The following is a 27,170-nucleotide window of genomic DNA, read 5'->3' as shown; positions in this document are numbered from 1 at the left end:
TTCAAACATAATATTTTTATTTGTGGATAAAAATTAAGGCTCACAGTACTTTATCATTTCACAAGCAGAAAAATGTTAAAAATTGAGAATGACGGGGAATGCCCCCAATACAAATTCCTCTAACTGCTGACATGTTTTACTGAAGACTTGAGGTGAACAACTGTACAGGGCAGCTACGGTTATTAGTCTGTAAACTATGTGCTAAATATAGGTGGTTTTTCTTTTTTCTTTTAAGAAAGTGAACCAAGCATTTATGTCTCTCTCCACGTCTGGCTGTCCTATACACACGGATTCCATAAAACACTCAAGAACCGCTGGGATAACACCACCGACCTTCCTAAGAACAACCCGCTGCTTCCAAAACGCATGGCACAGGTGTCAACAGGGGCAAGATCACAAATCCCATTTCAGTAAGACATTTTGTTTATAGTGCAACAGTTTATGCCTAAACATTTCAATATTCAGCCTTCTGGCTTCAAAAAAAAAAAAAAAAACAACAAAAAAGTAGGTTCCTAAGGAGTACAGGAATTGCTGCCACGCTCCATTTCATTAGACATGAAAGCAACCAACGTGATTAGATGTTGGAAGCGTATGCCACACAGGATGGAGCTACGCGGCACACCCGTAGTTAAGGTGCGACCCAAAGGACCGACAAGCACGCGGCGTGCAGCCGACAGCTTTCAGCCCCGGCGCGCTGGAGGCGTGCAGTCGGGGGGCCTGGGGGTCCAGCCCCGACACACGGACATGGCCATCGCTACCCACGTGTGCTTGCCAGCTGCACCACAACTATGGGGCTCTACACCGCGTATTTATTTACACGGGGATAAACTAGAAGCGTCTCACTCAGAACTGAGGAAGTTTGGGGTTTCAGAGGTGCTCTATATTCTCCTGCATTATTTTTTAGCAATTCCTTCTGTTTTCCCTATTTGCTGTCAAGGTAACCGGCAACGTGGCAGCGGCAGCAGCAGCGAGAGCGAGCCTACTTACAAAAAGCCACAACTGCTACAGCACTGAAAGGCTGAAGTGTTTCTGCATCACACCGGGATTTATTTCTCATCATTGCACCATTTACGTACGACATACCAACACAATAATGAGAACAACTATCCTCAGCTTTTTCTGATGAAAAATTAAAATGCACTATAAGGCCATGATTTCATTAAGGAGGCTTCTTTTGAAATGAGATACATATAAAAAGTTTGCTTTCAACAGAACCCACGCTGGAATAATGGATTCTGCCAAAGCAAACACTGCATTTACAGGGGCTTTGACCGACAGCTTTTACAGTAAGAAAAGGTGGTGTATTAACAACGCTCCATTTACATAGCAAAAAGCTCATCAAAGAGCTCAGAGAGGTCATGGTGGACATGGGTGACAACTGCTGCCCCATTTTAGAAACAAGGCAGCTGAGATCCAGACGCTACAGACGCTGCCGGGGCAGAGCCGTGGCCGGCAGGCAGCTCTCCGGAGCCCGGGATACGCGCACCCACCGCCGGGCTGCTGCGCTGCCCTGCAGCCGTGCGGCAGAAGTGGCTTCACGGAGCAGAGGGGCTGGGACACGCCACCTCCTCCCCCCAGCGAAAAGCAATCTCTCAATAATACAGGCAAAAATAATACGTTTGCACAAATTAGCCATATCCGATAAGCAGAAATTAAATTTCCATTATGTGTAGGCGGTAAATGTAAAAACCATAGGAAAACATGTGCGAACAAAAGAATACAGAACAAACACCGGCAACTGTTATTCCAGTTCACAAATCTATACAAGGGGAAATACAAGCAGCTACAGCCACGAAATACCCCATGTTATTGAACAGCTGAAGGAAAGGCAACTGTTCAAGAAGCGGGGGGTAAAAGGGACGATCCTGGGTACGCAGGAGCAGTTCCACTGGCGGAGGTCCCCAGAAAGCTGCTCAGGGCAGAGCTGCGACACAAACTGCACCTCCACAGACAGCAGCTGCAGGACGTGCTCAACATTCTTAGGTGGATGGAAGTAGCTTCGCCTCGATATACCAGAAAAGCACAGGTGTCCAAAGTAACCATCTCTCAAATTATTGCTTAACTACATAAACAGCAGAATACACGGATGGAAGGAACCTACATCGACCGGGTATGTCACCTCCAGTACTGTGACTGCACACTAATGACTACCAGGATTTGAAAATCAAGCTAAGTACAATACATACAAAAAAAAAATCCCGTAAAAGCAAAAGTGTAGAAAATAAACTGTCATCACGTATAACGCAAGCACATCGGCAGCAGGCTGTGAGGGGACTGTTGCATAAGCACTGGAGAACAGAAACAGGATTTGCATGTCCAGGAGCTCTGGTGCCACAGCTTTTACAACTGCACTCTCGCTACTTTTACTCTCCTATCAGAGTCCCCAGAAGCACACAGGATACCTCACGCTCTGCGACTTTACGCACACGCGTGCAGGACGCGTACGGCGGAGATCAGTCAGCCTACACACGCCTGTTACCAACCAAGACACCTAGCAAGTGATGCACGAGGGAGCGAGGACAGACAGACAGGCAGAAAGTAATTTCATCGCATTTCAGCATTGCTCTTTCGGAACTCAACATTATTGCCATGGGCTAATACGTCAAACAATATAGAACAGGCTTAACAGTACACAACAGATACACATTAATTCCACAACTCGACAGTACCCACTACTCCATTTGGCAAAATATTTATTTATAATAAATCTGTTCAAAAGCAGTTGGTCACAAAGTATTCTTTTTACATTTTTAGGCTGTAACAATGCTTTTGGTAGAAGTAAATAAACTGTCTCTTTTTACACAGTGTACAAAAACAAAGAGACGTTGAAATGACAGTTACAATAAACCACATGGGAACGCGAAGGAACAGTAAGACAAAGGCCAAAGCGATAGGAATCTGTCTGCGCACAGGCAACGCTGCCATGATCATTTACCCGTACAAATCCTCAGCCCCGCTCAGTTATTCCCACACAGCTCTTAACTGCAGATTTACGCTCCAGGAGAGGAGTCAGATGGGATGCAGCAGCTCCAGTCACTCTTTCACAGTACTGCATGTCAACACTGGGAATGGTTTCTGATATGGTTTAGACTGCACACAGTACTTCAATAAAAAAAGTTAATTACTCCCACTCTGTAGTTCCTGGTGGTTTTGATGTCAAGTCATACATCACCCGAGAAATGCCAGGAATCTTCTTTATCTCCACAACCATTTTTAACACAACCTATTGTGGCGGAAAAAAAGAAAAAAAAAATCAGAAAAAAACACGTAACGCAGACCTGATGAAGACTATCCTACAAAAGACGAAAAAGGAAAACTTTGTTCATACTAATTTTGCTATGAACAGGAGAGAAAAAGCCTGTAGCAGCCATTAGAATATTACCACCAGTTAAGAAATGAAAACAATTCAAAGGAAACCTCTAGCTTCATGGTATCTGCAGCCACGTTCAGAACTTGCTGATTTCTGGCACAGGTAATCAACCAGCACCAAACACAATACGCTCCCCTTAAGGTAGCAGCTCTTCAGCTTCCAAATGATTTCTTGGAAGTTGTATGTTACTATATACTGCTGGATTTTGCTATCAACCATTTTCAGGCATTTGTCAGACCACCGTCTCCAGCTGACCCACCAAAGCAGCAGCCTGAGTGCAATGATGAACTTTTAAAACAAAAAAGGGAGCTCTAAAGTTAAAAAATATCAGGAAGAAGCATCTATCGGAAAGAGTTTCCACTGATGGTTGTTCTCCAGAGCACACAGTTGATTGCTGTCAGCAAAAGTATTCTAGAAGGGTTTGGAACCCGCACATTTAGTGATCCTTAACAAAAGACGTTTGGCTTCCATGAACTCCACCCAGTTCTCAACAACGGCAGTTACACGGCGCGCTGCTTTGCACTGTAAGCAAAAATTAAACAATGCATTGCTCTCCATGAGGAAAAAAAAATGATCAAATATGATTTCCTTCATCAATGCATGTAACTTCCACAACCCCTGTTATTTTCTTACCACAATCTCACCTTGCCTTACAGTGATTGTTTTACATGTTAGATGTATTTTGTATAAACTGACAGATCAAGTGAATCCTAACTCCATAATGGATCACATAACTTCATCTTGAACTATTTCCTTTTAAATGGATCGGGTGCCTTGAAGGAGAGGCTTAAGTTGCATACAGCTACAACACAATGCCTTATCTGCTCTGCAAGGATGTTAAAAAAAGTCAGTTCTGTTCTTCACCTACGCTGCACACCAACAGACCCAAAGTACTTGAAACTGGATATCGATAAAGTTTCCAAGAAAAAGCGTCTGAAACTCGATTTCTTTCAGCAACCTAAACTGGAAACAGCAGGCTTTGAGATGCGAAGCAGCAGGTTTCAATAAAAGCTAAAGCAGGCATCAAGGGCAATTCCAGAAGTCAGGACATTTCCAATCCCTAATGCGAATAAACACTTCAAAATCTCAGGAATGTTTGGGGTAGCCTTTCTTTTTTGAAATAATGGTATTTTGGCTGAGCTGTGCCGGAAAGCCTGAAAGTCAGATTGTCACTTCCACCGCAAACCACTGTCAGCTTCTCACTTTGTTAGCTCTTCCCAGAACACCACCACACCTTTCCTAACCAACACTAGCAAAAACGACATCCTCTCCCAGCAGAATCAAAATCAAGGCAAGCAGTCAAGAAAAGGAGAAGAAAGGCGAAACAAGTCACCTACAGCACCAGATCGTTTTGAAAAGGAACTTGAACAGCCGTATTGGTATTACCTCTTCTGGAATCTCATTACCAGGAGTTGCTGCAATACCAGTCATGAAGTCGCTCGTGATAAAAGTTCGGATAACCACGGATCGTTGACAAGAAGGTTGTTTCTGTAGGGGGTCTCGATCAAAATGCAACGGTGTCAATATTATTGGCATCTGGCTAATTTTTCCGGCGTAACCTTCAGAAAAATATCAGTACAAAGTGCTTTATTTTGGTTTAAAAACCACAAACATGATAGAAGTTCTACCGCGCTTCCCTACAGGTACCTAAATGCTATACTATGAGCTCCAGTAACACAGAAAGATCCACTGTAGTTCTAAGATTTTTTCACTACCACGCCTCAGAAGATCCCACTGATTATCCAATTATGTAATTAGTGGTGTATACACTGAATTGCCACTTGGAATAATCTTCAGGGTTTGCAGGCATGCAGAACAAAATGAGACAATCTCTGTTAACCCCGTAATTGACCGTGGTTGCAATTCAGGATCTACTTTCCTTCCAGCACAGCATAAGCATGCAATTCCAGCTATTCCCACATCAAGCCCAACAAACAGTCATTCACATAAAAAATGTATCTTTTGAGAAACTTTCAGTCTTCATCAGTGAAACCAAGACAAGAGCAACTGCCACGGGGAGTGCTTTAACAGTTAGCAATTCCCACTGTAACTTCCAGAGAAAGTATTTTGATGTCTTTGACATATTTAAAAGAAAGTGTTTAATTTTCTCTGTTGCTGGTAACTCCGGATGATCTTTTTGTTGTTTGCTTTAATACGTCCTTCTGAAAGCCAGTACACAGAACCCCAGATTTCGCTGTTGAAATTACCTAGAGGTTTGAGATTCGGGTGCGTGGCAAAGTGCCAAGCCACTCTGACGCTGACACGGGGCCTCACAACTCTGCGTGCATCAGCTTGACCTGTCAGCACGAGGATTCTTTTCACTCCATGATAACCCAAGTCGTACTGTGCGGACTGACTCACTCAAAGCCAAGCATCACCAAAAGGTAGTGAGACAAATCTCTGATTTTACAGACGTGACTGACAGCACTATCATAAGCATTTTGAGGCTGTTTGTGTACAAATTACGGTAAGAGAGCCTTGCAAACAGAATAGGTATTTTCAAAAAAGATATCCTTTGTAACTTGATTTTACAAAATATACGCTTTTGATGAACTGTTCCCCATGCGTATCACATCTTCAGCTGTTATTAAGTAAAAAGAAAACAAAAAACGAACCCGAACCTCAGAACTCCTACATTCCTAGAATCGGCCTGTCACATTCCGAAAGGAATTGAATGGTCCCTGGATGTTAAGGGTTTTAAAATACACCATCTACTAGCCTCAGGTGGTTGGATTTACAAATACAGTATTTGATTTAAATTAAAAAACATGAAACCACTTCAGCACAGGTAGTTTGCACCACCACCATTAAGGACTTAGTATTTGGTCTCTTCTTTCCACATAAAAGCACGGTTTTGAAACCATGCCAAGTGTCTTTACCTGGTTCATTTACTTCATACAAATACTGATGACTGCGATCATCAGCAAGGAGAAGTGTCTGCTTGACTATTTGGTTGACTTTCTTTGCTTTGGTGTTTGGTTGACCTTCTGGTGGCTAGCAGTGGTTTTTGCAGAAGTTTACGCTGCAGTCAAGTATCACACCTCTGAGCTGTGCAAGGTTTCAGAGGCAAACCTCCGCCCTTACCAGGAGAAGACAATACCTAGACACTGAGAGAGAGTCCTGTGTGGGAGAACTGGAAGCAGATCAGGAGGAGGCAATACCCGGCTGTGAGAAAGTTTACCTCCAGCCGCAGTGGGAAGGATCTTGAAACAATAGTCTAATTCATGGGACTAAGCAAAATACCTACCAGACTCCCTGAGAATATTGTGAGCCTCAAAATCAGCTTGACGTAAAGTGCTGAGGACTCCTGTTGTCAGAAACGTGGGTGTGACATCGGTGGGAGGCTCTTTGACTGGTGGACCGAACACATACACAACCCTGAAAAACAAGCCAGATGGTAGGAAAACACGTTTTGTTTAAGTGGAACGAAACAGATTGCTTGAAGACTACAGCGTTAGTATTGCAGAAAAGATAATGAAACCTGAAAAAAAAGCTGAATATTTGATTTTGCTCCTTAGCCACTAGCTAGAACTTAATATAACTTAATGGATATGTTCTATAAACACGAGTACTAGCTATGCAAGTCAAATGTACTAATTTATTTTGGTTTGCTAGAGCCTGGCAATAGCCCCACTGTTACTTATTCAGTTTTTCAGAGGATTATTCTCTTGAAATATTAACTCGGTGGTATCGCAGATGTTTTTTCAGTTTTACTCTGATGTCAGTAAAAGTTAAGATTATGCTAAGAAAGCTACTTAAGTACTTACAATTTCTATCTTCTGCCCTACGAGGAAACCACCAAAGCCACATCATTGAACAGTAAACCTTATTTGTTAAGGAATAGCTGTGTTTTCATCACAGGGCACTAACACCGTTGTTCACAAATCTGTGTCACTACATCTGTTAAATTATCTTCTGAATTCAAGCCAGTCACATCAACTTGATTTTTTTAGTCTGTTTCATACATTCACGAACAAAAAGCAAAGTACAACACTGACCGACTGGCCTCACAAAAGGATTTACCATGATGCATTCACACAAGTTATTTGAGTCTGTAGATACAAACCAAGAACACTCGTCTAAAATCCAAAGCAGGAAAATATTCAAACCTCACATTCCAGATTTTTGTTTGTAGTATAAAGCCTGCAAGCATAATTGGGCAGGAGCCCAAGTATTTCAGCGCACTCCTCAAACTGCCAGCTTTCCCAGCTCCCTTCAATGTCTCTATCAACACCAACAAAAAAACCTGAGAAACACACCCTGATACAGCAGAAGTGCCAGGGAAGTGGTATATTCAGGAGGGGAGTATTAAATCCAAAAGGAGCTTAAAGACGACAGCGATGCCGTAAATGCAGCACGAACTTTTAAATTGCACACGCAATCCTGATTTCATGCCTTCTTTTGTTCCCTCTGCACATAGTTTAAAAAGTTTCTTCCAATTGAAGGTCTCACCCCAAGAACAGCAGCTCTTTCAGCAGGTGTCACTTACGTGACAAAATTAAGTTTTGCTGTAAGCAATTATAAACAGTTTTGTCAGAAAGTCTACAGCTGGGCCAGGAGGATTTACATTCTCCAGAACTGACTTAATCTCTAGGCAACTTCAGAAGAAAATGCATATTCACAAGAAACATCAATTAAGATTAAACTGCCCAGCTTTGGAGCTTTTCCTTATACCGCTGGAGCTGACAGTCCTATGTAAATTCCCTTTTTGACACAAAGCAAGATGCCGCATGATATCACAGCTCATCAACAGGCTCGGCATCTTTCAAAAAAGATTCTGCCTAAGTTATATCAGAAGTTGTCTAATCAAGTGCTTAAAATGAGGAGCTAAACTTTCAGATCTGTCACGTTAGTAATTCCAGAAATAAACCTAAGCTTGGACTGACTGTGCATGTGTAACCTCCACATAATACACATACTATGTGCACAAGTTATACCATAGATTAAATAGGAGAGTGCTTGTGAGTGCTAAGCTTCAATATTTTAAGTAGATCAGAAATAAAGACAGTTCAATTCTGAACAGCGAACACTTACCTGTTTATGTTGTGGCACATGCGTGGTATGAGTCTGGCAAGAAACATAAGAGACTCCCAGTGTGGAACATCTTTACTAGAGATCCCACAGACATAGCTATATGAGCGACAGTCACCCTATAAATTAAAAATATATATATATGTAATTGAACATGAACTTCACTGCCAAAATAGTTCACACTACCTTCCCCATTCATCCTGTGAGTTACAGGACCATACTTCGTGTCAACGTTCAGCAGACACTGAGCTGCTGAAATCAGTATGCTCAGAGACACCAAATAAGTCAGAAAAAATCAGAGTAAGGCAGACCTCTCATCAGCTGACACAAGCACACGAAAGGAAAGTTTTCAGAATGGAAAGATTCAGCTAAGGTGGTCAGACCACAGGGATTGGTTGCATATTGGTATTTTGAGGGCACCATCTGGGGAAGGCCAGCGACAAAGTGCAGAAATCTGCTGGTGATATTGCTGTTTGAAAGAGTGACAGAAGCTGACTGCAAGGAGTTACAGAAAAGACGCAAGATTAAGCAGCTGATAATAGAAGTTGTAATACAATACTGATAATGCAAAAAAGACACCTGACAGCTATGATCACTGAGTAAAGAAATTCTCCAAGCTATTATAAGCACTTCCATGAGAATGCCAGCTCAGCATTTAGTGACAGAAATACAAGCTGAATACAAAGGACCACCCACAAAAACTCCCATGGCACTGGCAAAGGAGTGAGATGGAATAAAACACTATGCTACCATACAGATTCAAGTGTTCCCATATCCTGGAGTTTGCTTTGATCTGGTTCCTTTCCTCTCAGGGGTAAGAATACCATATAATCAAAAAAAATTAAAGAAAGGGCAACAAGCATGTTCAAATGTAGAAAGCTGCCTTTTTTTTTTTTTTGACCAACTTAATCTAGGACTCCTCAGCCTTGAAGGAGGCAACAGGATTATGGCAGAGGTCTACAAGATTATGAACTGCCTGAAGAAACTGTCTATGATAAGTGACCAATGTTATTCAACAGTAACGACATCCTCAAATACCATACTTGGCATTTACCCATGTGTCTCTTCAGATCTCTTGACATCTGTGCACTACCAGCACTGACAAATAATGACGACACAGGCATCACCTTCTTTTGACATTTATTTTACAGAGTCAAGCCCTTTCTTTTTAACCTTACAGCAGCAATTCTGAGGCTTCACAGCAGTCTACCATGCTGCTAGGAAGCAGCTTTAAGAATATCCCTAGAATGAATTAATTTACCTGCACTCCCACGGTTTTGATGGGTAACAAGAAGGCATTCAGTGAATGTAGGCTTGTGATCTGCATCAGCTTCTCCTGGTCTTCTTCAGTTGTACATGCTTTGACCCTTTGCAACAAAGTATGTGGCTGTGCAGTGATGCAGAAAAATAACTTTTAACTAAAGCCCTCAAACGCTCAAACAGAACTTAAACAGTGCAAATAAAATTAAGTAGCTGCCTAAAATTAGTCCACATTTAGCCCTTGGAACTGTTTACAAGACACCTTTCATTCACCAACAATTTTTTAGTGAAAGCAATTGCACATATTTTAAGCTGAAGCTCTTCAAGGCCATACGTGAAGCTCTTTTTCTATGTTTATTCTTTCTCAAAGCTATACTTCTCACGCTTGTGGTCTACTTCAGATACAGAACAAAGCAGTATCATGTTACGGAACACTGCAATCCGACATGTTTTAAAGAAAAAGCATCTGTAAGCATTCCCCTTCAGTGTTTCTTCAACAGAGTTCTGGAATGCATTATTCCCAAAGCGCACAAATAAGTAGTTTTTAACTTTCAGAACCTTAAACCTTACAGCAGTGCACTACGGAATAATAATCCTACTTCTATATATATACTAGAATTGAGCAGTTTTGTTACCTTCTTAACACTTGCAGAAAAATCTGCAACTATTTTCAAAATGTTGTTTGTTTCAGGGAAGTCTTTGCACACGTAAGGTTCCTCAGCACATATCACTCTGATTGCCAGACCAGGACCTGCAGTGTAAAGTTGAAAAAACTATGCTAAATAACACGAAAACTGACTTTAATCTAAAAAGGTAACAGCATCTGGACCATCAGGTCAGTCATCAAGTACAGTATCGCTTGCCATCATACCTACACTTAAATTGTCTTACCCTACAAAACAAACCAGAACCATAAGCAAGCAGTTTATTCTGGAACGGTATTTCTGATCAATATAGTTAAGCATTATTTACCTACACTTTAAATTGGCTGTTGGTGTAAAGCAGCAGTTAGTGGTGACAAAGCGTGGTGGGTAGCAAGCTAAAGCAAACGGGAACCTCTTCCTTCCCTTTGCTAGGCAGCTTGGATGAGAGTTGGCTATAACATAGTTGAGTCTCCACTGTTTTAAAGACCCCTGTAGGCTATTCAACCTTTTAACTACTTGATCCAAAAGTAAATGTAATTTGCTGGAAATGCCTGAATACAGTTTCTTTAATGTCATGCGATGCTGGTGCATTAGCAGGATAGCCTATGCACTCTGCCAGTGACTACTACACGCCCTGCAGGACTATTTTAAAAAACACGAAAAGAAAAGCATACCCCTCTTAAAAGGATGTGGACTTTGTTTTATTATATACTTTGATGCTTTCTGGTCGAGAACTGTTGCTGTTATTCTCCATGCAATCGTTTTCAAAACAGCAACTGCCCCTTAGAAAGGCAGGCAGCCATTGGCCATTATTTCAAGTAAGACACATTTGACAGCTTAGACAGCATTCAGCTGCACTTCACTGATAATTCTTGCTTTGGCTTATACAACTAAAAAGAAACAAATACAGCTATAAGAACTCAATTATAAATCTTTTCTTTTAATCACTATACATAATAAGGCTGCTCTCAAACACTTTTCCTGGAAAAAGATCCTGCTTAAGTAAAAACCTCAGTAAATCCATCAGTTTCGTTCTATGTTTAGAGGTAAGTTTTATGCTCCAACATAAATTTATTCTGCAGGTTAAACATCTTCTAAACAGTACTGAGGCCACCCGTAGCCTTTCACTAAGTAGTACGGACTCTCATACCTGGGAAGGGATGCCTTGAAACCAGCTCCTCGGGAAGACCAAGCTCCCTTCCCAGCACTCGTACTTCATCTTTGTGAAAGTCTTTCAGTGGTTCTATTACTTTACCCTAAAACAAAACAAAAAAAAGAGAGTGATTTACACTCTAGCTCACATATTTAAACAAAAAGCCTCAAATGTTTAGGTAACGGCAGTCAAATTGGCCTGCTTTTCACAGCATCAGCTGCCAACACTTACATAAACACTGGAAAGGAAAGTTCATGTGAATGTAGGCTTTGTAGAACAGTTACAGGAGAGGGGATTAGACAGGAAAGTTTAAGTGTGTGCCAAAACTATCAATGGCTCAATCAGCGCAAATACACCTGTAGGCCAATCTGGTTCTGACTGTCCTCAGAAATTCAGACTATTCTTCTCTTGACCAGATGTTCAAACCACTCTTAAAAGCCTTGAAAACACTTCGTAGAGCGATGAATATCGGAGGTGTGGATCATTCAAGGTAACTGTCTCCTGTGACTGGTCACTTACGTAGCACTTACAAGTAACAGAGCAACTTCCAGCAGGGTTGCTATGCGATGTCTCACGTGTTGGTTCTTTCTTAGAGTATTTTATAATAGCTAGAGCCTTCACCATTCTAATGCCAGAAAAGGCAAAATGGTGCAGTCTCCTACGCTTGCTTTATATGCTCATATTTAAGACTGCTGCATGAGAAATGTATTCAAAAAGCTTTTCTGGACTTTGGACTACGCTAATCCACCGTGAATACAATCAGAAAGGCTTGGGCTGCACATCTTCAGACTGCCCTCTGTCACCAGTTCAATCTCCTGTGTTTGTACTGTCTGCAAATTCCTCATCTTTATCCACAGGTGCACACGCGAGCCATTTCAGAAAGATTTGTGGGTTCTTAAATTGACAACTGGTAAACAGATTGTGCACCACCAGCATACTGCTGGCAGAGAGCTGACCAGGCTACCGGTGACTTGATGCAGAAGTTGCCTAAGAACAGAAAGCTGATCCCTGTAGGCACCTGAAAGAGCCATCCCTAGCTTTCACCTCACTTAAATGCGTTGTTCTCATTCTTTCTCAAGGGAGGAGAATTCCAGGCCTGTCGTGCTGAACGCTACCAAGAAGTTCAAGAGGAGAATTTCAACTGGAGCTGATAATCATTTCACTAAAGCATCCTCATTGCTGTTGCTTAAATCCCTAAGGTGCTTGACCTGGGCTGTCCATGCCATTACAAAAGGTTCCCTAATGACTGATGCTCTGAACAGGATACAAAGGGAAGAGTAAGTGATCCACTGCATCATGAACTCCAGCTGAATCAGACTAAAATTGTCTGAAAAGCCTTTAAGTACTGTTCTGCATTTGGTAGTGGTTTTGCTTCCTTACTGAGACATAGGTTTGTTTTGAGTGTTAAAAACACAAAAGAGCAAGGAGAAAGTTTTCAGCTTGCCACTGTGAACAGCATTGCTCACACGGAAGGAATCCACACTCAATCTGTTGATATTTTCCCCAGTATCCAATGCTGGACAATACTGAAAGAATTCTGACTACTGTGAGAATGTAGCAACGAGAAAGAGGCGTAATGAATTACAACATACTAGAATAGAACCTAAACAACCTCACAGTTATGGGGCCACATCAACATGGGCCAGCTATACCAGCAAAACTTTCCAGCACATTTTTGGTAATCAACTTCCTATCTGTGAGAACCAGAAGGAAACACCAGTATCCTCGTTTTCATTTACCTCCTCTCTTAACTTCCGAATCAGCTCTGTGTCATTATGATGAGTTTTGATGACTTCAGCTTTGCCACTTGCAACAAGGGAAGCACTTTCAATGAGATCAGGTCTGAGGGTACCCTGAGCAAGAAACACCTCTTCAGGTTTCAGATTCATTTCTCCGATAACTTCATTGGCAATCTGTAAGATGTACAGAAGAAAAAGAGAGGAGTTTTGATCTACTTTTCAGTTATCAAAGGTCTAAATAGATTGCCCCTGACAATGCTACTGAGCTGCAGAAACAGGAACAATAAACACAAAGACTAACCATGACGGTAGCTTACTGCTCCAATTCACCCCTAAACCCATGCTTCTATTTTTTTTTAAATAGCAAATGGAAAGAGTATCTTCAGAGCACAGGAACGCCAGTGCTCGTTAAGCATTATATTCTCCCTGCATCACCAGTACTGATAGCTGACATGAAAAATGGCGAAACAACAGAAGTGTGCCCAAATTCGAGTTACTTACCCGTTTGGTGAAGAATCAGTACATTTATGTTAACGCCACAGAAACAAATAGCCCACCAGTATACTATACCTAAAGATGATGGTGGGTCTAGTGCAGTGTTTGTTACTCATGTTATAACCACTCACTGACTGACAAAAATTTCAGGCTCAGGGTAAAGCACTAACATCTTAGGTCACCTACAACTTGTATGACCATTGATGCCACTGAGTGCACAGAGCTTTAGGATGAAATAGTCTGAGGTAAAAAATGTATCTAGAAATCATTAAAAAATAAATAATAATAATTATAAACATTACCTTAACAAAGGTGTCACCGATAATTTTTCTTTTTTCTTCAGGACTTGTAGTCATATTTAAGGTCTTGCTAATTCTTTTACGTGGAGTTCTGTCTTCATCAGAGATTGGCAGAGTTGTTGTACCGTTATAGAACGAATGAGCTGCATTCACCACTGCATGAAATTACGGGAATTTGTTGCCAAAATCAATAAAGATTTGTACGTAAGATTGCTAAAAATAAGAATCACTACTGTTTAAAAAAAAAAACAACAAACCCGTTTCCGTCATTTAACTATTGTTTGCATTAAATAGGCCTCTTTGATACCTCAACAATTAACTGCTACAAAAGTATTTTATTTCTTTTATTAACATACTCTAGAGGGCAATTTTTTCTTATTATGAGGCTAGGCAACAGGATGAGAGTTCAGTTCTTGTTTCCCCTCTTAGATAGGTGCTTTATTTAAATAGTTACAGGATAGTTATTTCCCCAAGGCCTTTCTGCAACTGAAATTAAATGATACGCTATTTCCTCACGGTACATTATCCCTCTTTATTTAGAGAGGCTCTCAACGCAGAGATCAGCTAGGAGGCTCTCTGGCATCTTTTACCAGCACTGAACTCCACGACCTCCAGAAGGAGCATTTCCAGTAAAGGGATTCCCTTCGTGTGTCACTCTGGCAGCCCGCCAGCACCCAGATTTATCTGTTTGGAGAACGCAAGAATAAGGCCTAGCTTTTCACTGAAACAAAACAACAAAAAAGGATCCTGTATTGATGCGTGCAGAACAAACTCCGTCCTTCGCCGCGTCAGGATTTTGCTGGCCAAGCTGCCAGATGCTGCTGTGGAAGCTCCCTGCGCTGTTTCACACTGGCAGCCTAGTGGAACGCATCGCTCACCTAGAGCCACGCTTCCTGACCAAAACACGAGGCAACGACTAGACAACACCACTCACACACAGCCCCAGGAAGAGGCAGCTATAGCTTATAAAACAAACCAGCTGGACAGCAGAAAGCAGCTCTCATCATCCGCACAATCCATACGTAAGATGTCTTCTCTGACCTCCTTCTTTGGGCACCAACAACTCTAAACCTTATCAGCCAAGACAAGGCACCTTCCACCCTCTCAAATGTAGTGCTTGAAGTCGTAAGACTGCTTCTCAACGAGGTACTCCAAAAGCAACTGAAGAGCACCCATTTAGAAACTGGGCGAGTGAAAAAGAGCCCTGGGAAGGGATTTTTGGCTCTAACGGCACTGAATCACCCAAATGAGCTCACAGTGCTAAAAAGCAGAGATATGGGACAAGAGGTAAAGCCTCAGTGGAGGACTGTTAACCAAGCTACTGAAGAAAACTGCAATCAAATGAGTTCTGCAGCAGCTGAAGAGGATTGCTTGGCCACCTGCAGAACAGCGACCGAGCATCAGCAGCAGAGGCATGCCCCAGCTGCCCCACCGTGCCCACCACCAGCTGCCGTACCCCAGGGACAGAAGAGATGGGTCAGTTCAGGGTGTGCTCCCACCACACGAGTTAGGCTTAATGTTTTAGGTTTGAAGTTTCGTGATAGCCTAGATTGTTCCAGATTAACACCCGTGCTTTGGTACGTAGTCTGTGAACCATGAAAGATGATTCAAATCGATGAAACAGAATACTAAATGTACATTTTAGGAGACGAGACACATCATTAGGGGTAACAAGGATATTTAAGGAAATTATGGTACCTTTAACTTGAATACCAAGTTTTTTGAGTGCCTCCTCCACAGACTGACTCTCTCTTTTGCGCATAAATCCGTTATCTATATGTACAGCTATCACCTGATCGCGGTTTAAAGCTCGGTTTAGGAGAGCAGTGCACACTGTCGAGTCCACACCTCCACTGAGTAAAACCTAAGGATGAGAAAAAGGAAAAAAAAAAATGTTCAGCTGTTTAGTGGGAAAGTGTTAACTAATAATTCAGATACTGTTACAAGGATGAAAAACTACTGATTTCCCAGCAATGACTTGGAGGAAAATGAGAAGTCAAACAACATATTGAGCCAATTGTGCAATGGGTACAAGCTTTCTCAAACCTGTTTAATGTATTACCCAAATCATGACAATTCTGCATTTTTCAAGTTACCCAGATTAACCGTGTCAGCATTTCTGTCAGATTTTTACAAATAATCTTTCAACTTCAACTTGATCTACTTACCAGGACTTTTGATGAACCCACTTTCTCTTTGATATCTTGAATGCACTGAAGTTCTCTGTTTTCCACTGTGAAGGTGCCACTGCATCCCGCAATATCGTAAAGAAAATTCTTCAGGATCATTCTTCCGTTCACTGTAAGGCTAACTTCAGGGTGGAACTGCGCTCCATACAGTTTTTTAGATTCATTCGCTATACCTTAATTGGTGCAAAGAAATGAGGATAGCAAAAAAAATTGGAAGTGAAATGCATATCCACGCAGCAAAAAAACACATTTGCTTCAAATCCATTAAGCTTTACTTTTAAAACTGCATGTCCTCAAAAAACGTTAAAATAAAAAAGGCAAGTTGAAACATTTCAGAGTTGTCACTAGGAAGTCATTCCCTGTAGTCATTCACCAAAATGTGCAATTCATTTGTTTTCTGTAAATGATTAATGACATGACAGCATTTGCAGCAGGAATCTGCTTGCTTCTGTATTAGCAGATCTATTGAGAAATTCAGAAAATCTGGTATTTGCCATCCAAGCTTTACACTAACACTCCTGGTACAAGAAGTGAAGATCTTTCTTTCTGAAGTCGAAAAGTTGCCCTTCTAACGTAATTAATCTGAAAAGGGAATTTACATAATACACAGGATTTGTCTAGTTTCTCTAGTTATCTGATTTAAGAGCAGTATGTAAAATATTGTTCTCTAACTTCAATAATGAGTTAATCAAGCTTTAATAATTAAACCATGTTTGATTTGTACCATTACAGTGCAAAAAAACCCCTCCGCTTACACTGCACACACTGTGGTACATGTTTTCCTCTCCCCTATCTGAAGGGAACGCAGTATTTTATTCTGAAGAGAAACAATACATGCATACTTTAAAATAACATAAACGAACTGTAAAAATCTAGTTACGTTTTCCTTAAACCACTAATTCAAAACAAGACCACTCTATCTATCATGTCTATTTCTTTCTTTATTAGCATGACAACACAGCATGGAAGCAAACACATACAAGAACTTGTTTAAAACAATTCAACTATTTGGCAATTGAAAAATGGAAATATTCTATTCCCATTTGGTTCCAATTAGGTACTGTCTGACGTAATTCCTTCCTTTAACAAAGACTACCAAAAGACAATTTCAGTATAAAATAAATACCTGCTATAATGTTCCCAGACTGCGCAACCACTTTGAATCCATCAGCTACTTTATCCACGCTGTCTCCGTGAGTGAGGAGTACAAGCTCTTCCTTCTGAAGGCCCCTAGGAAACGGTAAAAGCATTCCAATCAGCCACGCGTTTTTTTAAACACGTGCAGGATTTCCTTACCAGAAACAGCCATCTCCAACCGAGATCCCTTCACTGAAGCCTCCCTAAGTTCCTGTACAATACACCCTTCATGCAAGAGGTGGTTCATCTGAATTCAAATGTTTTTCTTGCAGTTGTTTTAAAACACTCCAACACTGAAATGTCCCCTCTCTGACACACACAGCCATTTAGAGTCAGTCAGGACATGTAGACTCCTGCTTTTTATTTCATTTAAGCAAATTTTTTGTTATCGAATCAAAATGTCTTCAGGACAGCTCTGGACACCCTGGACTTTAGGCAGTTCTACAGTAGCTGCAGAGGGAAAAAGATTAATAAACTCAGACCTCTAGGAATGAATAAACCACCATGATTATTGCAAGGAACCTGAGGGGCATTGACAAACTACCAAGATATCTAATTTCTTCCTAAGGTAGGGAAAACTAATGGTTTCAGATTTTCTCTTACCTTTCAAAAACTAGGTAGGTGCCAGCCAACATAGAGCAATGCACAACCAAGAAGGATGCAAGAGCTTAACACATTTTTGTGCTGCGGTACGCTTTATGGTGCCTCAGTCGAGACATTTTACCTTGAAATAAGGGGTTTATACTATAATTCCAGCAAACATACCCAAGTTTCTAGAGTTAGTTGAAAAGTTATGTGTAAGTATTTGTTTAAACACGTAACTTGCTTAGTCACAGTTGTAAAGGTTAGAAATTATTAGAAATTATACGATGAGCATGGGTGCAATTTCATTTTCCTAAACACATGCTTCCTCTCGCCCAGGCACCAATCTCCAGGCCGGTATTACCTATATCGCTTTGATCACTTAAAATGTGCACGTACCTGAACAGTGAACACGTGTTATCCAGAGTAATGTTGAACACTCCGTCTTCTCTAACACTCTTCTTGTGCACTGTACCTCCAAATACCTTATTCATCATCTGCCGAAACAAGAAGCGTACGTGAAGAAGCATGGCACCATTTGATATTGCTTTAATCTTTATAGCTCTGTCTGCAACTGACAGCAGCTCTTGCCTGCCGATACATACTAAGCTAGTTTTCCATGATTATTCTCATCTAACATCACACTTTGCGAAATGATGAGAATTCTTTTCAAAAATCATTGTCCTGCATTGGGCTCATTCTCTTTTGCTGGCCTTCTGTCGGCACAGCTAGGGACTGCTGCTGCCCACAGTGAGTTACAGAAACCCATCGTGGTGGACAACGAGTAGAGATTTGCAAGATAACGCCTGTTCTGTAGCGTACATCTACGTGCACTTACAAATGGTTGCCTGCAAATCAGCTGAGTACCTGATGCCCGTGGTCAGAAAAATAGTTAAGCTGCTGAACAAAAACCTGTCTTATCTACCCTTTCGTTAAGAGCTCAGGTAGGCTTAAACTTCTCAAAATCTTGCTGCTCAGCTCTGGAGAATAAGGCAACGTCAGTCTGATTTTTGTGCCCAAAGAGACTCTTACTAATCTTTGTAATACCAGAGTAGTACAATTCTCAACAAGTTCTTTCTTTCTAAAATCCAACTTCAAACAACACGATGAGGTATCTGCACTTCAGATTTCAGAATTCTCAAATTAAAGACTTTTTTCCTTTCAAATATAAGAGCTAACCTAAAAAAAAAAGTTAGTTTTACCACCCGACTACGCTGTTTCATTGCTGTGAGAAGTTATTTAGATCTAGTTTGGTATTATACTTGCTGTGCTTGACTGATTCCATTCTTTTATAATAAAAGTAGTGGTGTGTTAACACGCACATTTGATTTCCTTCCATAAAGTCAGCCTTGAGAAACGCCCCTGCTTTAGGCTAGCTAACGTGGTTTTTAATTTGCTTGACATTTTAAGGCACTTCCATTTTAATACAACACACATTTCCCTTTAGAACAGGGAGTGCCAACATTGTTTCCATAATTACCAGCCTTTCTCAAGGAGTTTTTCCAGCCATTATTCAGCACCTCTGAAGGCCCAGTAAATTGCTAACCTTGAAAAAAAAAAAAAACACCAAGATGCACACGCAGAAGTCACGCACCTAACCTGTCCTACGCCCCCTTGAGAATTTGTTTCTTCGCTCGGCTTGGATCTACTAGATCACTGCAGGGTCACCAGGAAGTTGGAAGAGGAATAGGTGTTTTGTACTTTTTTTTTTTTAAGCACTCTTCAGAACTATGCTAGAAACATTCTGCACTTGAAAACCAAAGGGAAAAACTACTTCTGTTTATGAGGGACGTATTTTTCAATATCAACTAGATGGAATTAGTTAATGACTGCAAGGTCTATTAATTGTGATAAAAAACGCAGTCTGGAACTCAGTTCAGAGCAGTAAAACAGGGAGAAAAGCTGTTGATACGGCAGAAGCAAGAGAGGAATGCCCAGTATGCTCAGTGACCAATTAGCACCTTAAAAATATCTTTTGCATACGTGGCATAGCGCTTAGATTGGAAAAGCAGGTCCTGCAGCAGTTCAGCTCTAGCTAGTGTCAGAAATGAGGCAGCAGTGGGCAGACAGCTCTCTGCACAGCACCTGCATTCCGTAGCAGATCCCAAGAACCGGTTTTCCTATTGTAAATATCGCCGGGTCGAACCATGGTGCGTCTTCTGCATACACGGAGTTTGGTCCTCCGGATATGATTATAGCTCTGCAGACAAGAAATAATTTAATTAACTCAAAAGCACTGTTTACTTTAAAACCTCTTTATTTGAGCAGTGACATTGACTTATAACACTCTTAATAACTCTGTATATTCTAAGGTAGATTCTGATACAGATATTCTAACAGATAGTTTAGCTTTGCTATGCTATAGCTGGCAGAAACAGCAGTTTACCAGAGAAGTATTTCATCAGTTTAAACAAAGTCAAATATAAGCAGTCTTAAAATGTGACCATGACTCAAGTTCCTAGCCAAGTGCTATGAGGGAAGCAACATGGCTAGTATCAAGCACAGAGCATTAAGACATAAATACACTTCACATTGCTCGTGCCATCTGGAGGAGAGCTGCGTTCAGAAGAGAGATCTCTGAATTTCTGGAGCTGCTGCGAACACGGCCCCCAGCTCTCAGCGACTGCGCTGCGAGATGGCGCGAGCCGGGGCTTGGGACTGGCAAACGTGCAAGCGGTTAATGTCGGAAGTGACCACCGCGAGCTGTAAGAGAAAATTAAACCTTTTACAAGGGGATGAGAGAGCACAGGCTGGCCGCGAGGCTTTGCAGGCGCTGCACTACAGCAGGCTCGGCGAGGCCTCGGCCCCGGGCAGCAGCGTCCCCGCGCTGCCTCCGTCGGGGACATCACATCCCTCAGCGAGAAACGCAGCGTGGGGTGGGAGGGAAGCTACGTCTGTGGGATTTAGTACACCTCACAAAACCTTTTTTCTACCGTTATTTGGAGGGTTTGCCACGCGGGCCCTGACACAAACATTTTTTCCATTTTCAGCCAGCAGAAGTGGGCTGTGCTGAGGCGGGCAGGGGGTGTCGCTGCGTCGAGACGTGGTGGCACACGGCGTCGGCGGCACCTCTGCGGGACGAAGACACGGTGGGCACGAGGTGAGCTCCCTCCGGAGCCCGGGAGCTCCCTCCGGCCCCCAGGCAATGCTTCTGTGCCGGGCGGGTGCCACAGGGTGATGGGGTCTCCTTGGGGACCTCCAGAAGCCACCAGGAGGTGGCCCTGGGCCCTGCTCTGGGTGGCCCTGCTGGGGCAGAGGGACCCGGAGGTGCCCCCAGCCGCAGCCCCGCCGTGGTTCTGTGAAGCATTTGCTCCAGAGCTGCAGGTGCAGAGCGCTACTTAACATGAATTTAATCTATAGGTGTGGCTAAAGTTTTTTTAAAATGAAAAATGCCAATGAAAATCCCACAGAACACAAAGGTTTTCCAATCTGAATACTGCAAGAAAAAAAAAAATGAATTGGGAGGTGCGAGAGGAAAACGGGGAAAGCCAGCCCAAGCTGCGCCCTGCGTCTTCTCAGCTGTCCTCAGAAGTCACTGCAGTGTGGGATGCAGGTTTGGAAGTCTTATTGCAGCACCATGTAATTTGGTACATACCTTCGTGCTCTGGTATGAACGTACCTGGCTCTGGTTTGGCTTCGACCACTTCCAGAGCAGCCTAAACCAGCCTTGGGAAGCCCACTTGCAATGGACCAAAGGCCGTCAGGAACCACATCAAAACGCCAACAGCAAAACGCATTCATTGCTACCCAAGCCTCAGGATCCATGGCACAGGTCTGAAACGTGTCTGGGTTCACAGGCTAACGCCACCTCACCCTGCACCTACAACACCTCCGCGGCCAGGAACACCGGGAAGTGCCCTGCAGCTGCGAGAGCTGCGGAGATGGCTCTGCCAACGCAGGATGTAAATACAGTTCAGCAAAGGTTTCCATCCCGCCGCCTATCTCAAACCTTAGCGCGGACCAGAGGGCAGCTCCCAGGCCTGTTCAGCTTTTATCTTCGATGCCACGCGCTGTGACTCGGAAACCAGACCACCCCCACGGCACCTGGAGCCTGTATCGAAATGCTGCAGGAAAACCGTGAGCGCGTTTTTACAACGGTCACTGCACAAAGGCACCCAAGGGCCAGCTCCGGTGCTCGCCACGCTCTCCTGCATGCAAATGATTGACCAAGAGCGGGGACCCAAAGTTTACTGACCGCTCTGTGTGACTGATAAGCTGAAATCACTGCCTCAAGCTCGAGACGTGACCTGCTGAGCGGAGAGCACTCGCCGTATTTTAAACGGCAATTGTTTGGCACAGGTCTGACCACATCGTGCTGGAGTCTTCGGTTCTGAACAGAACGGGAGGAAAACCTCTCCCACTGCGAACCCACTGAAGCACAGCACAAGCCCAAAGCCCTGCACCATTAGCGCCACGATTCACACCTCAAAACCGGCAAAGAGGAGGTGCAGTAATTCTCCTGAAAGCCGTAACCAGGTACGTCCATCTCTCAAAGACTCGACTGCTGGAGAATTACAAACAAGATCTGACACGAGGACGTATTTGTTAGAATATTTCTAAAAGAAACTTTTCGCAGGGCGGCTGGCTGATAGCTGCAGCAGCTCCTGGGTCTTCCCCTCTGTTCGCAGAGATCAGTCAAGTTCCCACCTGACTTGCACTGTTTACCGGCTCACTAATTATCCTTGATTAGGAAAATGTGATTCCGCAACACAGCGCTGCCGCATCTGTTGTGTGGCACAAGTGAGGAACACGCATACAACGTGCTTCTCGCATCTTACCTAGCAAGTAAGGTCTGCGATGATTTGCAGACTTCAGGGTATTTATTTATTTAAAATATATTAAACACCTGACAATAACATACATTTATTTTCCCCCCACAAAAAGAAAGAGGCATACCCTGGCAAGCAGGGTAAATAAAAAATAAAAAATATAAAAAATATTTAAAATTTCAAATAAAAAACCAAAGAGAACTGTACAAAGCACTGCATAACTGCGAGACCTTTCCTTGCTGCACACAACGCGTGGCACTTCCAGCTAAGTTTTTTCAGTTGCTTCCCAGAAATGGTTTGGCATCGTTTCTCACAATTTCTCCAATATCCAAGTTACAGTTATTTCAACAGGCAGCTTCTCATCGTCAGGCTAAGGAAATCATTTTTAGAAACTCATAAAACTTGTTTTTGTGCCTGTAATAGCTGCCCTGGTTAACAGATAAAACAGCAAGATCATCGCAATTTCTGCAGATATATATATATTAAAAATGCAGCCTCTTACATCGCATTTGTAAACGAAGACGATTAAAATGACATTTTACAGCACCGCAGCACGAAGCGAGCACACGAAAGGAACACCGCTGCCCGGGTTTCACCCAGCTGTTTCTGCAGACAAGCCGTGAGCGGCACCGCGCCGAAAGGCAGGCGGCAGCCAGGCGATCGGCCCGCCACCCCCGCGGCCCCGTCCCCCGGCGCGGACGCGAGCGGCGGCACCTACCGAAAGCCCTGCTCGCGGATGGCGAAGGCTGGCGTCTCCAGGGGGAAGATCTCGGACTGCACGAAGAGCTCGCGCACCCGCCGGTCTATGACTTTCCCGTACTGCGCGCCCGCATCCAGGATGACGACGGCTCCCTCGTAGTGGTGCTGCCCGTCCTTCAGCTCTCCTCCCGCGTTCTCCGGCTGCGAAGAGGGCTCGGTCAGCGCCTCGCGGCGACGCGCGGCACGCCGCGGGCTTCACGGCAGGCCTCCCAAACCGACCGGCGACTGCAAAGCTCGCTAAGGGTGCCTACGTGTTAATTAAGGTGATATGGACTAACGGAGGAAATTGGAAATGAAGAATCCTCGGGTTTAGGAAGGCCGGTACATGCACGCAGCACGTCCCTCCCAGGAGGCACTCGCACAAACATGACGTTCCCATCCCCAAGACCAAACGCGGTGCGGATTAGCTCATTAGCTTTTCCCCCTCGTTAAGGCAGAGCTTTCCATAAAGCAGCAATACGCCCCGCTCACCACCGCAGCCACTCCGGCTTCCTCCGTCTCGCAGCTCTGCACAAAGCCCGGCGCCCCGCGGGCTCTTGCTCCGAGCGGGACAGCGCGAAGCCAGAACAACAACGTGTTTCCCCCGTTGCGCTGCCTCGCCCTCCCAGCTCTCACCTGACACAACCTCCTGGAGAGCGCGGACAGGACAAACCGAGAACAACTGCCCCTGCTGAAATATTTCGTACAAAGATTTTTTTAAAGCGAGTTTTGGACGCAGCCTTCGAGCAGGCTGCGCTGCAGTTCGCAGCGGGACAAAGCGACGGCTCTCTTCGACCCTGCCGCATTCGAGCTGGCTGCCCGGCCTCAGCTGCACCCGGCAAAGGGCGAGAAAACCCAAGGACGGGCTTCTCGGTCGTCGAAGAGACCTCGTGAGGAGAGGCAGCGCTCCACAGAAATGCCCTCACTGAGAGATGGATCTTCGGGGAAGGACGTGAACCCGACGGTGCTGTCAGACACCAGGAAATTCGTGCAGAAAAAACTCTGCTGCTCACGAAACCTCTCGCCTCGGGGTGTTTTTTCCTGAACTTCAAACTTACGCTGATCCCTTGCCAATGTAACTCGACGAAGGAAAAACTGGGAAGGGTTTTGCCTTGGCAAACACCACCACAGAACACATTTTGAAGCTCGCAACCATTTCAGGCTTTTATTATGGCACCTTAGGGTTGTTCTGCGCGTTTGCCCTCAGGGATCGCCCTCAGAGCACAGCAGGGCTGTAAGGAGAGGGGGGCCGCCTCCGCAGGGGTAGCTTTACGTTCTACGGTAAGAAATACGAGGTTAGGAATAAAACCAAGCTGTTGTTGGCACCAGCTCAGCCGCACCGATGGGCGAGGGTTTGCACCCCTCGCGCGCAGCCCTCGGGGAGAAGCCCCTTCACACAGGGCTGCAGCCACGGGAGCGCTTCTCCATCAGCCCGTGGCTCTCAAAGACGGCTCTCTGAGGCTTCGGGTAATAGCTCGTCGCCAGAGTTTGGCTGGGAGCCCCTTAACACCCTCCCAAGGATCTCCGAAGCCAGCGTCATACAGCCGGTTTTATTCCTCAGGTGGTGCTGAAGGTGTTCGGGCTAAACCCCAGCGCAAGTCCTGCATTAACGGAGCAGCACGGATCTCCTCGCAGGGACGGGGCGAGATGAGCAACGCAACAAAAAAAAAACCAGAACCACGCGATGGGCGGCCCGGTCACTGCTCCTTCACCGGGCCTGGAGCCACGGCCACCCCCCGGCACTCCCAGGCCGCCGCCCGCTCTCCTCGCGGCACGTCCCAGCGCACATCCCCGCCGCTTAACCCGGGCACTAAAGGGGCTCGCGCCCAGCGCCCGTCAGCATCACCCGCAGGCGGCCCTCGGCGGGCAGCGAACCCCGGCACGACGCGCCGGGCCGCAGGGAGCCCGGCAGGAACACCACCATAAATCACAGGAAGGCAGGAAGGAGCGAGGCAGGATCCGGCTTTATTTCTTTAAAGGCGTGGCTCCGAGGCTTTGAATCCAAATTTAACGAGGGAAACTCCGTTTAACGACATCAAAAAAAACAACAAGCAGATGCCGTGAACGCGCAGCCGACGCGGCAGTTGAGCCTTTGCGCCTGTGTACCCTGTGCGTGCCAGAGGGACAAGGAGGGCCCCAGGCAGCCCCACGCCCCCAGGAACGGGGCGTGGGGAGCCCGGGCTGCAGCCCCTCTGCCTGGTGCGGAGGCTCCAGGCTCTGACAAAAGCTCTTTTTTCCCCTCAGTAGGGTTTTATCTGGAGTCCCTTCTCTTCTCCTGCTCTATTTCCAAAAAAATCCCATAGAAATGGCTGGCTTTGGGAACTTCTGCCACGCCTGGTTTGACAGCCTGCAAGGTGGTTCAGGCACCTGGGCACGGCACAGAGCTGCACCCACCTGCTGCCCTGGGAGAGTGGGACAGGCCTTAAACACCCCGAGGGGGGTAAATCTATACTCGGCTCATTTAAATCACAAGGCCAAACCCGAAACCATCTCATACGTGAGAGACTCCTACTGCCCTCCGTGCCTGACGCACCCAACGCCGCCTACAACAACCCGACGTGCCCCCAGCCCCGGTGCTCCCAGGGCAGCACGGACCCAAGGCCCCCAGCACAGCGCGCTGACCCCTGCCACCGCCTCCAGCCCCGCTGCCACGGCACGGCTCTGCCCTCGGCTGGCCTCTCGGCTCGGCCGCTCCGAAACCGGGAGAAGGAAGAGGGGCTGCTGGTCTCAAGCACTACGAGGTAATGGACGGCCAGGCCAGGCCAGGCCACCGCGCGCCTTACCCCTCGGGGCGCCTGCGGGGGGGCTGAGCCCTGCGGGGGGGCTGGAGTTCCCTGAGGGGCTGGAGCTGAGCCCTGCGCCCCAATGAAGGGCAGGTGCTGAGGCCCGAGGAGGGCTGGAGCTGAGACCCCAAGGAGGGCAGGAGCTGAGCCCCGAGGAGGGGCTGGAGCTGAGGCCCGATGAGGGGCTGGAGCTCCCTGAGGGGCAGGAGCCGAGCCCCGCGCCCCGCCGGCCCGCAGCAGCCCGCTGCCGGGCAGGGGGAGCTCCTCGGCACCGCACCCCCGGGTCAGGACACGCCGGAGCCCGGCACCCCCGATACCGGGGCCGGTTCCACGGTAGCGCCCCGGTCGCCCGGCAGGACGCAGCCGGGTTTCCCCAGAGGCGCAGCGGGGCCGCGGCTCCTCCCTCCGCGCCCCGGATGCCGGCGGGAGGCCCCAGACGCTGCCCGGCCTCCTCCTGCCGGGGCCGCGGGGCGCTGCCGGGCTCCTTTCGTTGCCGCGGCCGGGCCCGGCGGGAGGCCCCGGCCCCGGCCCCGCAGCGCCACGGGCGGGCGGCACAAAGCGGCGGGCACCCAGCAGGCCGCACCATGTGCCCGCGGCAGGACGGCGGCCACGGCACCGAGCGGGCCCGCGGCCGGCCCGGTACTGACCTTGGCGTCTCCGTTGCACAGCGCCATGGGGCCGGGGGGGGGAAGGAGGCCGGGCCGGGGGGACCGCGCGGAGCAGCCGCCGCCGAGCAGCGCCGAGCAGCGCCCACCGCCACCGCCGCGCCGGGCCGGCCCGCCCCGCCGGAAGGGGAGGGGCCACAGCGGGGCGGGGCCGGAAGGGGCGGGGCCGCGCGGCGTGGCGTAACGGAGGGGGCGGGGCGGGGCTCGGGGGCGGGGCTCAGGGGGCGGGGTGAAGCTCAGGGGGCGTGGCCGCCGCTGCCGCCGCTCCGCCGCGGGCCAATGAGGCGCAGCCACGAGGCCGGAAGGGGCGGGGCGG

General features: G+C 45.9%; 1 protein-coding gene across 1 annotated transcript; it reads right to left on the bottom strand.

The window, feature by feature from the left end:
• Positions 1-26,997, bottom strand: GMPS (guanine monophosphate synthase). Its single transcript, XM_080604772.1, has 16 exons — positions 26,837-26,997; positions 23,387-23,568; positions 19,985-20,099; positions 18,299-18,396; positions 17,307-17,410; positions 16,160-16,353; positions 15,690-15,855; positions 13,995-14,146; positions 13,198-13,371; positions 11,456-11,561; positions 10,297-10,412; positions 9,663-9,788; positions 8,405-8,520; positions 6,618-6,748; positions 4,757-4,929; positions 1-3,223 (listed from the first exon to the last, which is right to left on the bottom strand). The coding sequence occupies exons 1-16, from the start codon at positions 26,861-26,863 to the stop codon at positions 3,122-3,124; spliced, it is 2,082 nt and encodes a 693-aa protein (XP_080460898.1). The 5' UTR covers positions 26,864-26,997; the 3' UTR covers positions 1-3,121.
• Between the last annotated feature and the right edge of the window lie 173 nt (positions 26,998-27,170).

The sequence above is a fragment of the Anser brachyrhynchus genome (assembly GCF_964034855.1).
Source record: "Anser brachyrhynchus genome assembly, chromosome: 9".
Lineage (NCBI taxonomy): Eukaryota > Metazoa > Chordata > Aves > Anseriformes > Anatidae > Anser > Anser brachyrhynchus.
The sequence above is the reverse complement of the archived record's forward strand: the minus strand, read 5'-3'. Positions and strand labels throughout refer to the sequence as shown.